General features: G+C 36.2%; 1 protein-coding gene across 1 annotated transcript in view; it reads left to right on the plus strand.

Annotated features, from left to right (window-relative positions):
* The window catches only part of COL11A1 (collagen type XI alpha 1 chain), a 229,597-nt gene that overhangs the window by 20,480 nt on the left and 194,361 nt on the right, over positions 1-14,756 (plus strand). The window contains 1 exon segment of the mRNA XM_070367586.1: positions 13,603-13,770. Coding sequence (XP_070223687.1) covers positions 13,603-13,770 — 168 coding nt within the window.

Raw genomic sequence — 14,756 nt, forward strand, 5'->3', positions numbered from 1 at the left:
CTATTCAAGACTCAGCTTAAAAGGATCACATGGCAGATATTTTAGCTTTTGAGGACCACCCAATGCTACAAAACTCTGTCCTTGTAGTGCAAAAGCAGTTACAGACAATAAATTAATGAATAGCTGCAGCTGTATGTACAATATAAAGCTTACTTATGGGCACACATTTAAATTTCATGTAATTTTCATGTGTCATAAAATATTAAGCTTCTTTTATTTTCAACCATTGAAAAGCATTCTTATTTCACGTACCAGAGAAAAATAGGCAGCAAGGAGGTCTTAATACAGAAGCATAGTTTTCCTATTATTTCAACTATCAAGTCAGTTCTCACAAAAACTGTTTCAGGTAGATATTTTTATTATTCTCATTTTACAGATGTTGAAACTGAGGTACAAAGCAGCAAAGTAATATGTCCAAATAACACAGATGCTAAGTGCCGGAGGTGGGATTCAAACCAGCCTGGCGCTTCAACACTGCAATGCTGCTATGGGCTACTTACTGCTCAAGGGAGTCTGTGAAGAAAAAGGAGGGATTAGAGACTAAACAGTCAAAGCATTTGTGTGACCTTAGAACAGTAATCTGAGCAGACATTGGAGGCACCAAGGAGGAAGGAATAAAGACCTGGGATAGTCTAATGGATGAGTGGAGGTGTTAAAGCGATCAACAGAACACAAGAGGAAAGACATACTAGGCCCTCACAAATTTTTGTTTCAAGACAAGAAAGCCCTGTGGGCTTCAGAGGAAGTTGCTTCTATATGTTTCACCTTAATGTGTTTTACATTATACAGTATTTTATATAGTACATGGGTTTTGTGTGTGTGTATGTATGTATACTTGTTCTCTTCTAGTTTTGGAAAAGGGCAGGCAAGTAAGAAATAGGCAAATGTGTGTGTCCTCTGTTGCTCAGTCATGTCAGACCCCATGGACTGTAGTCCACCAGGCTCCTCTGCCCATGGGATTCTCCAGGGAAGAATACTGGAGTAGGTTGTCATTTCCTCTTCCAGGAGAATCTTCCCAATCCAGGGATCAAATTCGGGTCTCCTAGATCTCCTGCATTGGCAGGCAGATTCTTTACCACTAGTGCCACCTGGGAAACCCAGTAGGCAAATCAGTTCAGTTCAGTCGCTCAGTCGTGTCTGACTCTTTGCGACCCCATGAACCGCAGCACGCCAGGCCTCCCTGTCCATCCCCAATTCCCAGAGTCCACCCAAACCCTGTCCATTGAGTCGGTGATGCCATCTAACCATCTCATCCTCTGTAGTCCCCTTCTCCTCCTGCGCTCAATCTTTCCAAGCATCAGGGTCTTTTCCAATGAGTCAGCTCTTCATATCAGGTGGCCAAAGTATTGGAGTTTCAGCTTCAACATCAGTCCTTCCAATGAACACCCAGGACTGATCTCCTTTAGGATGGACTAGTTGGATCTCCTTGCAGTCCAAGGGACTCTCAAGAGTCTTCTCCAACACAACAGTTCAAAAGTGTCAATTCTTCGTCACTCAGCTTTATAGTCCAACTCTCACATCCATACACGACCACTGGAAAAACAATAGCCTTGACTAGATGGACCTTTGTTGGCAAAGTAATGTCTCTGCTTTTGAATATGCTGTCTAGGTTGGTCATAACTTTCCTTCTAAGGACTAAGTGTCTTTTAATTTCATGGCTGCAATCACCATCTGCAGTGATTTTGGAGCCCAGAAAAATAAAGTCAGCCATTGTTTCCATTGTTTCCCCATCTATTTGCCATGAAGTCATGGGACCAGATGCCATGATCTTCATTTTCTGAATGTTGAGCTTTAAGCCAACTTTTTCACTCTCTTCTTTCACTTTCATCAATAGGCTCTTTAGTTCTTCTTCACTTTCTGCCATAAGGGTGGTATGATCTGCATATCCGAGGTTATTAATATTTCTCCCGGCAATCTTTATTCCAGCTTGTGCTTCCTCCAAGTGTATAAGTGTAGGCAAATAATTAAAACCAAGTGTAGAAAGTACTATGATAGAGGTACATCTAACCCAACTAGAGAATGCCTTCGGAAGAGGCTGCACATCAGTTATATACTTTTTCCTTAGAATAGGATTTATAAAAGCTCAAAGACTGGAGAAAAAATGTGGTGAATAGTCTGTGAAGTCTGACTTCAGTATGGGGAGAAATCTGAGTGAGAAAGGCATTAAGGGGGAATGAGATAAAAGGTGGAGATGCAGTAGCATCAAACTGGAAGAGTGAGTGGGTGTGTCCACATCATTAAGATTTTATATTCAAGGTATGTGCAAACCACCTGGAAGTGGGTGGGTTCTCTGAAGAAATTTAAGCAAAGTGACTTAAGGCATGGGAATTCTGAAGCTCACTCAAGCTGTGCTATACAGATAGATGAGAAAAGTCATTGAACCTGGTTAAATGACTATTGTAGTAATGCATGGGGTCTGCTATCCTATTTTCTCATTTAATAAATAAAAAGTGTACACTAAAAACAGGAAAAATATTATTGAACAAAGTATTATGCTGATTGGGTACATCTGAATGCTAATCATGATCTCTGCCATGAGAACTGGTTAAATAGAAACAATGAAAACATTAGGGACATTTAAGAATTGTTTTGAACATTGAAATCATCTATTTTTTTAGATGTATCGAGTTCAGATCAGATCAGATCAGATCAGTCGCTCAGTCGTGTCCGACTCTTTGCGACCCCATGAATAGCAGCACGCCAGGCCTCTCTGTCCACCACCAACTCCCGGAGTTCACTCAGACTCATGTCCATTGAGTCAGTGATGCCATCCAGCCATCTCATCCTCTGTCGTCCTCTTCTTCTCCTGCCCCCAATCCCTCCCACCATCAGAGTCTTTTCCAATGAGTCAACACTTCGCATGAGGTGGCCAACGTACTGGAGTTTCAACTTTAGCATCATTCCTTCCAAAGAAATCCCAGGGCTGATCTCCTTCAGAATGGACTGGTTGGATCTCCTTGCAGTCCAAGGGACTGTCAAGAGTCTTCTCCAACACCACAGTTCAAAAGCATCAATTCTTCGGCGCTCAGCCTTCTTCACAGTCCAACTCTTACATCCATACATGACCACAGGAAAAACCATAGCCTTGACTAGACGAACCTTTGTTGGCAAAGTAATGTCTCTGCTTTTGAATATGCTATCTGGGTTGGTCATAACTTTCCTGCCAAGGAGTAAGCATCTTTAATTTCATGTTAAGCTATAATAAATTACTGCTTTTAGTCTTTAAACATTTGAAGTTCAGTTAATAAAATGTGGACTAGTTTCTCCCATCTATGCATGTGTGTATATATAAGTCCATAGAAACTATGTTATGAGAATTTGTTAAATGCTATAGTTATGGTATAAAATGAAGCAAATAAGTGTCTTAATTTATTATTTAGTTTACTTCAGAGGAAACATCTTTAAGACTTGATGAACTGAATTTTTGGAGAAGGAAATGGCAACCCACTCCAGTACTCTTGTCTGGAAAATCCCATGAACAGAGAAGCCTGGTACATGGGGTCACAAAGAGTCAGACACGACTGAGCAACTTCACTTTCAACTGGATTTTACATTTTCGTAACTTTATATACATTTTTAGGAAAAACTATTTGCAATCTTTATTATATATCCCTATTTTTAGAATGAATTATTATTTCATATCATATGTCTCTACATAGAAACTTATTTAGGCTTGAAAAATAGAGCCCTTAGAAGAATCCTGTAGAGGGAGGGTGTTTTTATCATATTGCTTTCAAAGTAGGAGCTAACAAATGTGACAAAACCTGTGCTGTTGGAAAAGGTCATCCTGTTAAGAGATAGTTTGGAGAGAAGGAGACTTGTGGTCTGTTTTATGTATTATTTACTGATGTACAGCTGAGACTGTGACTGTGAAGCTGCACCCTTTTCTTCAGGAAAGAATTAGAGCCTTCATAGCTGTGTTCATGTCAATCCTGAAGTCTTTACCCTATTGGCATGTACTTTTGCTAATGGCTTTAGTGCAAGAAGATAAGATAAAATAAGCAGATAAGATGCTGTGTTTTTAGAAACAGTTTCCTTCAGAGTAATTTATACCCTGAAGCATGAACTGAGTTTAATTTAAATCTAATATAAACCTTAAGAATCAATGGACTGGCTCAAGATGATTTTAATATATTTGTGTTTTAAGTTTCTTTTCACAGTATGTTTGGTTATGGGCTAGCAATGAAGTGGAATGAACCTATGTTTGATTTTGCACAAACTTTAGGGGTATCCTTAATTTGTGTTCTGGTTCTAAGTTCCTTCATCTGTATAGTAGGGATAAGAACACATGGCCTGCAAAATTTGTGAGGGTTAACCTAGGAAGAGTTTAATCCAGTTACTGTCCCATGTTAGGTTCTTTGGACATGGAAGCTAATATAGTTATTATTTTCTTAGTTTTATGGTAAGAGAAAAGAAGAATGTAAAATAGTCAGGTATTGTACTGGCCTTAAAAAATGCCCATTTAAAGCAGGACTTAGCCAAAATTGTTGTTAAATGTTATTCTTTTAAATATCCCAAGGCTGAATTAAAGAGGATATATTTGATCCTTCAATATTCTGATTTTCATTATATTTTTTTTTTTTTCTTTTAAAATTTTGGAACAATGTGTACTCTACTGGTTAATGTGTTATTTTCATTTGAAAGTTTGATGAAATAGATGGTCGTTATTATTAAAGGGAAGTACATTTCTTATAAGATAAAAAGACAAATTATATAAAGCTTCATTCAACATGATTGTATGTATAGAAGTTAATATCTCAAAAACTTAACTAAGGAAATGACCAAATGCACATTTCTCATGCACTCAGTCATCCATTCATACATTCTATAACTGACACTAGTTAATGCTAAAAATATTAATTGAAATTGTAATTTTCAAAGAGCACCACTCTGTTGCAGGTCACTGTCTACTTTGTGTAGTGTGATAAATCATGGTAATGTTATTAACTGGTTTTACTAACCAGTCCCACTTTCATTTTAAGTCCTCCCCAAACAGTGTACTTATAAAATTCAGTGCATTTGAAAATTGATAGCAATTCTATTTTTTTTTTTAACAAGTGAAACTTTTCACATGAGTAATATTGGTCTCATTTTCAACCAAACATGATCTCTTTTCCTTCTGAATGAAAGAATACTGCATGCATCTCTATAGAACAATAGATACTACTCCTCCCACATAATTATCGGGGCATGTTTAGTGCCTCCTTTAGTAGAATCTAAATATTTGTAGTGTAATTAATTAAATAAAATCTATATACTTGCAGCCTCAGACATGCTCAGTGATAGATCGGCAAACATATAGTCTTCTATGAATATTTTTATTTTTGATTATTTATTTTATTATTATTATTTATTTTGATTATTTTTGATTAAACATAGAAAGCCAATGAATATGAGCATATTGAGTAATATGGATTCCTAGGTCTGTTTTTATAACAATGCTTATACCACCTGAATCATGTTTTGATTTGCTTAGTGAATTAAGTAAATACTTAGTTGTGGACCAGGGAATCTAAGAGTCTAAAAAATCATTTGTCCTTTTATATCTGGTTTATTTCATGCACTATTGTGTTTCAATGGTTCCATGTGGTAGCATGTATTAGAACTTCATTCCTTTTCTGATTGAATCACATTCTATTATATGTATATATCACATTTTGTGAATCTATTCACATATTGATGGAAACTTGTTTTCGCTTTTTCATTATGGTGAATAATGTTGCAATGAGCATTCACATACAGATGTCTGTTTTAAATTCCGAATTTCAATTCACTTAAGTATATACCTAGGAATGGCATTGTTTGGCCATGTGGTACTTCTATGTTTAGTATTTTTAGAGATATTATATGGTGCCACTCATTTGAAATTTCTAGCATAGCAAACTTCATAGAAATGGAGAGTAAATTATCAGTTACCAGGGCCTGGGCAGAGGAGAGGAATAGAGACTTATTGCTTAATGGTTAAACCGTTTCAGTTTGGGCTAATGAAAAGTTTTGGAAATAGTATTGATGATTGCATAACATTGTAAATTTAATTATGCTATTAAATTGTACACTTTAAAATGGTTAAAATGGCAAAAATTTATGTTGTATATATTTTACAACAATTTAAAGAATGAATAGTAAAAGAAGTTGTTTAGTCACTAAGTCGTATCCAGCTCTTTTGTGATCCAAGGGACTGTAGCCCACCAGTCTACTCTGTCCATGGATTTCCCAAGAAACAATAGCCTTGACTAGATGGACCTTTGTTGGCAAAGTAATGTCTCTGCTTTTGAATATGCTGTCTAGGTTGGTCATAACTTTCCTTCTAAGGACTAAGTGTCTTTTAATTTCATGGCTGCAATCACCATCTGCAGTGATTTTGGAGCCCAGAAAAATAAAGTCAGCCATTGTTTCCATTGTTTCCCCATCTATTTGCCATGAAGTCATGGGACCAGATGCCATGATCTTCATTTTCTGAATGTTGAGCTTTAAGCCAACTTTTTCACTCTCTTCTTTCATCAATAGGCTCTTTAGTTCTTCTTCACTTTCTGCCATAAGGGTGGTATGATCTGCATATCCGAGGTTATTAATATTTCTCCCGGCAATCTTTATTCCAGCTTGTGCTTCCTCCAAGTGTATAAGTGTAGGCAAATAATTAAAACCAAGTGTAGAAAGTACTATGATAGAGGTACATCTAACCCAACTAGAGAATGCCTTCGGGAAGAGGCTGCACATCAGTTATATACTTTTTTCCTTAGAATAGGATTTATAAAAGCTCAAAGACTGGAGAAAAAATGTGGTGAATAGTCTGTGAAGTCTGACTTCAGTATGGGGAGAAATCTGAGTGAGAAAGGCATTAAGGGGGAATGAGATAAAAGGTGGAGATGCAGTAGCATCAAACTGGAAGAGTGAGTGGGTGTGTCCACATCATTAAGATTTTATATTCAAGGTATGTGCAAACCACCTGGAAGTGGGTGGGGTTCTCTGAAGAAATTTAAGCAAAGTGACTTAAGGCATGGGAATTCTGGAAGCTCACTCAAGCTGTGCTATACAGATAGATGAGAAAAGTCATTGAACCTGGTTAAATGACTATTGTAGTAATGCACGGGGTCTGCTATCCTATTTTCTCATTTAATAAATAAAAAAGTGTACACTAAAAAACAGGAAAAATATTATTGAACAAAGTATTATGCTGATTGGGTACATCTGAATGCTAATCATGATCTCTGCCATGAGAACTGGTTAAATAGAAACAATGAAAACATTAGGGACATTTAAGAATTGTTTTGAACATTGAAATCATCTATTTTTTTAGATGTATCGAGTTCAGATCAGATCAGATCAGATCAGTCGCTCAGTCGTGTCCGACTCTTTGCGACCCCATGAATAGCAGCACGCCAGGCCTCTCTGTCCACCACCAACTCCCGGAGTTCACTCAGACTCATGTCCATTGAGTCAGTGATGCCATCCAGCCATCTCATCCTCTGTCGTCCTCTTCTTCTCCTGCCCCCAATCCCTCCCACCATCAGAGTCTTTTCCAATGAGTCAACACTTCGCATGAGGTGGCCAACGTACTGGAGTTTCAACTTTAGCATCATTCCTTCCAAAGAAATCCCAGGGCTGATCTCCTTCAGAATGGACTGGTTGGATCTCCTTGCAGTCCAAGGGACTGTCAAGAGTCTTCTCCAACACCACAGTTCAAAAGCATCAATTCTTCGGCGCTCAGCCTTCTTCACAGTCCAACTCTTACATCCATACATGACCACAGGAAAAACCATAGCCTTGACTAGACGAACCTTTGTTGGCAAAGTAATGTCTCTGCTTTTGAATATGCTATCTGGGTTGGTCATAACTTTCCTGCCAAGGAGTAAGCATCTTTTAATTTCATGTTAAGCTATAATAAATTACTGCTTTTAATCTTTAAACATTTGAAGTTCAGTTAATAAAATGTGGACTAGTTTCTCCCATCTATGCATGTGTGTATATATAAGTCCATAGAAACTATGTTATGAGAATTTGTTAAATGCTATAGTTATGGTATAAAATGAAGCAAATAAGTGTCTTAATTTATTATTTAGTTTACTTCAGAGGAAACATCTTTAAGACTTGAACTGAATTTTTGGAGAAGGAAATGGCAACCCACTCCAGTACTCTTGTCTGGAAAATCCCATGAACAGAGAAGCCTGGTACATGGGGTCACAAAGAGTCAGACACGACTGAGCAACTTCACTTTCAACTGAATTTTACATTTTCGTAACTTTATATACATTTTTAGGAAAAACTATTTGCAATCTTTATTATATATCCCTATTTTTAGAATGAATTATTATTTCATATCATATGTCTCTACATAGAAACTTATTTAGGCTTGAAAAAATAGAGCCCTTAGAAGAATCCTGTAGAGGGAGGGTGTTTTATCATATTGCTTTCAAAGTAGGAGCTAACAAATGTGACAAAACCTGTGCTGTTGGAAAAGGTCATCCTGTTAAGAGATAGTTTGAGAGAAGGAGACTTGTGGTCTGTTTTATGTATTATTTACTGATGTACAGCTGAGACTGTGACTGTGAAGCTGCACCCTTTTCTTCAGGAAAGAATTAGAGCCTTCATAGCTGTGTTCATGTCAATCCTGAAGTCTTTACCCTATTGGCATGTACTTTTGCTAATGGCTTTAGTGCAAGAAGATAAGATAAAATAAGCAGATAAGATGCTGTGTTTTTAGAAACAGTTTCCTTCAGAGTAATTTATACCCTGAAGCATGAACTGAGTTTAATTTAAATCTAATATAAACCTTAAGAATCAATGGACTGGCTCAAGATGATTTTAATATATTTGTGTTTTAAGTTTTTTTTTTCACAGTATGTTTGGTTATGGGCTAGCAATGAAGTGGAATGAACCTATGTTTGATTTTGCACAAACTTTAGGGGTATCCTTAATTTGTGTTCTGGTTCTAAGTTCCTTCATCTGTATAGTAGGGATAAGAACACATGGCCTGCAAAATTTGTGAGGGTTAACCTAGGAAGAGTTTAATCCAGTTACTGTCCCATGTTAGGTTCTTTGGACATGGAAGCTAATATAGTTATTATTTTCTTAGTTTTATGGTAAGAGAAAAGAAGAATGTAAAAATAGTCAGGTATTGTACTGGCCTTAAAAAATGCCCATTTAAAGCAGGACTTAGCCAAAATTGTTGTTAAATGTTATTCTTTTAAATATCCCAAGGCTGAATTAAAGAGGATATATTTGATCCTTCAATATTCTGATTTTCATTATATTTTTTTCTTTTTTCTTTTTAAAATTTTGGAACAATGTGTACTCTACTGGTTAATGTGTTATTTTCATTTGAAAGTTTGATGAAATAGATGGTCGTTATTATTAAAGGGAAGTACATTTCTTATAAGATAAAAGACAAATTATATAAAGCTTCATTCAACATGATTGTATGTATAGAAGTTAATATCTCAAAAACTTAACTAAGGAAATGACCAAATGCACATTTCTCATGCACTCAGTCATCCATTCATACATTCTATAACTGACACTAGTTAATGCTAAAAATATTAATTGAAATTGTAATTTTCAAAGAGCACCACTCTGTTGCAGGTCACTGTCTACTTTGTGTAGTGTGATAAATCATGGTAATGTTATTAACTGGTTTTACAACCAGTCCCACTTTCATTTTAAGTCCTCCCCAAACAGTGTACTTATAAAATTCAGTGCATTTGAAAATTGATAGCAATTCTATTTTTTTTTTTAACAAGTGAAACTTTTCACATGAGTAATATTGGTCTCATTTTCAACCAAACATGATCTCTTTTCCTTCTGAATGAAAGAATACTGCATGCATCTCTATAGAACAATAGATACTACCTCCCACATAATTATCGGGGCATGTTTAGTGCCTCCTTTAGTAGAATCTAAATATTTGTAGTGTAATTAATTAAATAAAATCTATATACTTGCAGCCTCAGACATGCTCAGTGATAGATCGGCAAACATATAGTCTTCTATGAATATTTTTATTTTTGATTATTTATTTTTATTATTATTATTTATTTTGATTATTTTTGATTAAACATAGAAAGCCAATGAATATGAGCATATTGAGTAATATGGATTCCTAGGTCTGTTTTTATAACAATGCTTATACCACCTGAATCATGTTTTGATTTGCTTAGTGAATTAAGTAAATATTTAGTTGTGGACCAGGGAATCTAAGAGTCTAAAAAATCATTTGTCCTTTTATATCTGGTTTATTTCATGCACTATTGTGTTTCAATGGTTCCATGTGGTAGCATGTATTAGAACTTCATTCCTTTTCTGATTGAATCACATTCTATTATATGTATATATCACATTTTGTGAATCTATTCACATATTGATGGAAACTTGTTTTCGCTTTTTCATTATGGTGAATAATGTTGCAATGAGCATTCACATACAGATGTCTGTTTTAAATTCCGAATTTCAATTCACTTAAGTATATACCTAGGAATGGCATTGTTTGGCCATGTGGTACTTCTATGTTTAGTATTTTTAGAGATATTATATGGTGCCACTCATTTGAAATTTCTAGCATAGCAAACTTCATAGAAATGGAGAGTAAATTATCAGTTACCAGGGCCTGGGCAGAGGAGAGGAATAGAGACTTATTGCTTAATGGTTAAACCGTTTCAGTTTGGGCTAATGAAAAAGTTTTGGAAATAGTATTGATGATTGCATAACATTGTAAATTTAATTATGCTATTAAATTGTACACTTTAAAATGGTTAAAATGGCAAAAATTTATGTTGTATATATTTTACAACAATTTAAAGAATGAATAGTAAAAGAAGTTGTTTAGTCACTAAGTCGTATCCAGCTCTTTTGTGATCCAAGGGACTGTAGCCCACCAGTCTACTCTGTCCATGGGATTTCCCAAGCAAGAATACTGGAATGAGTCACCATTTCCTTCTCCAGAGGATCTCCCCAACCCAGGGATCAAACCCATGTCTCCTCCGTTGACAGGCTGATTCTTTACCACTGAGACACCAGGGAAGATCAGAATAAGTATAATATACCACAGTTCAGTTCAGTCGCTCAGTCGTGTCTGACTCTTCACGACCCCATGAACTGCAGCATGCCAGGCCTCCCTGTCCATCACCAACTCCCGGAGTTTACCCAAACTCATATCCATTGAGTCAGTAATGCCATCCAGCCATCTCATCCTCTGTTGTCTCCTTCTCCTCCTGCACTCAATCTTTCCCAGAATAAGGGTCTTTTCAAATGAGTCAGCTCTTTGCACTGGGTGGCCAAAGTATTGGAGTTTCAGCTTCAACATCAGTCCTTCCAATGAACACCCAGGACTGATCTCCTTTAGGATGGACTAGTTGGATCTCCTTGCAGTCCAAGGGACTCTCAAGAGTCTTCTCCAATACCACAGTTCAAAAGCATCAATTCTTTGTCACTCAGCTTTCTTTATAGTCCAACTCTCACATCCATACATGACCACTGGAAAAACCATAGCCTTGACTAGATGGACCTTTGTTGGCAAAGTAATATCTCTGCTTTTGAATATGCTGTCTAGGTTGGTCATAACTTTCCTTCCAAGGAGGAACTGTCTTTTAATATCATGGCTGCAATCTCCATCTGCAATGACTTTGGAGCCCCCCCCCAAATAAATTCAGCCACTGTTTCCACTATTTCCCCATCTATTTGCCATGAAGTGATGGGACCAGATGCCATGATCTTAGTTTTCTGAATGTTGAGCTTGAAGCCAACTTTTTCACTCTCCTCTTTCACTGTCATCAAGAGGCTCTTTAGTTCTTCACTTTCTGCCATAAGGCTGGTGTCTTCTGCATATCTGAGGTTACTGATATTTCTCCCGGCAATCTTGATTCCAGCTTCTGCTTCTAGCGTTTCTCATGATGTACTCTGCATATAAGTTAAGTAAGCAGGGTGACAATATACAATCTTGACGCACTCCTTTTCCTATTTGGAACCAGTCTGTTGTTCCATGTCCAGTTCTAACTGCTGCTTCCTGACCTGCATATAGGTTTCTCAAGAGGCAGGTCAGGTGGTCTGGTATTCCCGTCTCTTGAAGAATTTTCCACAGTTTATAGTGATCCACACAGTCAAAGGGTTTGGCATAGTCAATAAAGAAGAAATAGATATTTATCTGGAACTCTTTGCTTTTTCCATGATCCAGTGGATGTTGGCAATTTGATCTCTGTTCCTCTGCCTTTTCTAAAACCAGCTTGAACATCTGGAAGTTCATGGTTCATGTATTGCTGAAGCCTGGCTTGGAGAATTTTGAGCATTACTTTACTAGCGTGTGAGATGAGTGCAATTGTGCAGTAGTTTGAGCATTCTTTGGCATTGCCTTTCTTTGGGATTGGAATGAAAACTGACCTTTTCCAGTCCTGTGGCCACTGCTGAGTTTTCCAAATTTGCTGGCATATTGAGTGTAGCACTTTCACAGCATCATCTTTAGGATTTGTAATAGCTCAACTGGAATTCCATCACCTCCACTAGCTTTGTTCGTAGTGATGCTTTCCAAGGCCCACTTGACTTCACATTCCAGGATGTCTGGCTTTAGGTGAGTGATCACACCATCATGATTATCTGGGTCGTGAAGATCTTTTCTGTACAGTTCTGTGTTTTCTTGCCGCCTCTTCTTAGTATCTTCTGTTTCTCTTAGATCCATACCATTTCTGTCCTTTATTGAACCCATCTTTGCATGAAATGTGCCATTAGTATCTCTAATTTTCTTGAAGAGATCTCTAGTCTTTCCCATTCTGCTGTTTTCCTCTATTTCTTTGCATTGATCCCTGAGGAAGGCTTTCTTATCTCTCCTTGCTATTCTTTGGAACTCTGCATTCAAATGGGTATATCTTTCCTTTTCTCCTTTGCTTTTCGCTATGTACCACAACGAACAGATTGTATACTTCGAGTGGGTGAATTGCATGGTATGTGAATTACAGTCCATGAAGCCATTTGAAACATAAAGTTTACCTAAAGGATTACACTTACAAAGGGGAAGTTTAAGGTTAGTAGCAGGAGGTAGCTGAAATGGATTGGATTTGGGAAATTTATGGTTCTGCCAACAAACAGCCTATTTTAGGCACCCTGAGGCTAACATAAAAAGGAAAAAAAAAAGCCTTAGTATCTTCAGGGACTTTCACAGGAAAGCACTCAAAGCAAGGGCATTATATTTTGTTACCTATTCTTTTAAACAACTTTTAACTTATCATTGGGCATTCAATATGGCTTAGTAACTGCACATTTTACAATGCTTATATATAACATTCATTGTGAATTTGAATCTTTACAATAACCTCTGTTTAAATTATGAATAGTTGAATATAGTATGTTGATTAGAAATTAATGGGATATGTACAAATGCTGGCTTTTTCAATATGTTTTGCTTTTCGTAATTTGATTTCTGATTGAGATATTTTGTGTTTGAGAATGTTTGTATTTTACCTGCTCCTCCGCCTCTCAGCCCCCCAACTTAGTGTTAAGGAAGCATGGCAGGTGGTACATAGATTTGAGAAGTAGGATACAATTTCCTCTGTTTAAAAAATAACTCATTTTTATTAGATTATTTGTTCAATTACTTTTCCCTATTTTTAACGTATTTTTCAGCTGATCCAGTTGATGTACTAAAAGCTCTAGATTTTCACAATTCTCCAGAGGGAATATCAAAAACAACGGGCTTTTGCACAAACAGAAAGAATTCAAAAGGTTCAGATACTGCTTACAGAGTTTCAAAGCAAGCACAACTTAGCGCCCCAACGAAACAATTATTTTCAGGTATGTTCTTTTTATTACTGCGACTACTGCTGCTTTGATAACTATTATTATTCCTTTTTATCATGCTACATAATGCATAATTATGGGGGGATTTTTCATAATGGTTTGAAAAATACTTGGTGAATTTTTTTCCCTGTCCTTGAAAGCACTAAATGACCTGGTATTAATTGTCTAGAAGTCATGATAATGTAGGGAAAGGGAGTAGTGAAATGACAATTTCTGAGTATCACATTTTCTAAGTAAGTGCCTTATTATGAGTGCTTGCTTGCTATTGGATACATATCGATTGTTTTTTTCTTACAGCTTCACTAAGTTGAGTGGCCTTGTTCCTATTTAACAGAAGAAGAAACTGAATTTCACTGAGACTCTGATTTATCCATATTACAGAAGGTCAATATTTAATGCAGGGTTTGTTTCATTGCCAAGGCCAATATTGTCTTATCAAGTATTCCTTTTTGGTCTTTTAGGATCTTTTCAGAAACAATTTATCCTTTAAATTCTTCATATTATCCTCGTGTCCTCATGTGAAGGAACTCAAGTTCCCTATTTTTACATAAAACTCTTTTCTATTGATAGAAAAATTATAGATCAAGGGACTACAAATTTACAAAGCAAAAATAGCATATTTTTCAAGAAAGTACATTTTAAAGTATTTTTGAAAATAGATTTATTTTGCTAAATCATTGATTTTTCCAAAATATTTCCTGTCTTGAAAAATGCAAATTTGTGGTGGACAAAAGTAACAAAATGCAAATATAAGGATAAAATGCACACTTTTTCTGACTTAAAATGAAAAATTAAATTCATGAAATATTTTTCAAATCAAATGTGAAAGTTGTAAATAGTAAAAATTAAGCTGCTTTTCTCTTTATTTACACTCTAATGCTGAAATAGGAAAAGGATGGGAATTTTCAGGAGAGAAACAGAGAGTAAAATAGATTAATGGAAAAGCTTTAGAGATACTCAAGAAGTTAGTTTATAATTTT

Source organism: Bos mutus, chromosome 3 (assembly GCF_027580195.1).
Source record: "Bos mutus isolate GX-2022 chromosome 3, NWIPB_WYAK_1.1, whole genome shotgun sequence".
Taxonomy (NCBI): domain Eukaryota; kingdom Metazoa; phylum Chordata; class Mammalia; order Artiodactyla; family Bovidae; genus Bos; species Bos mutus.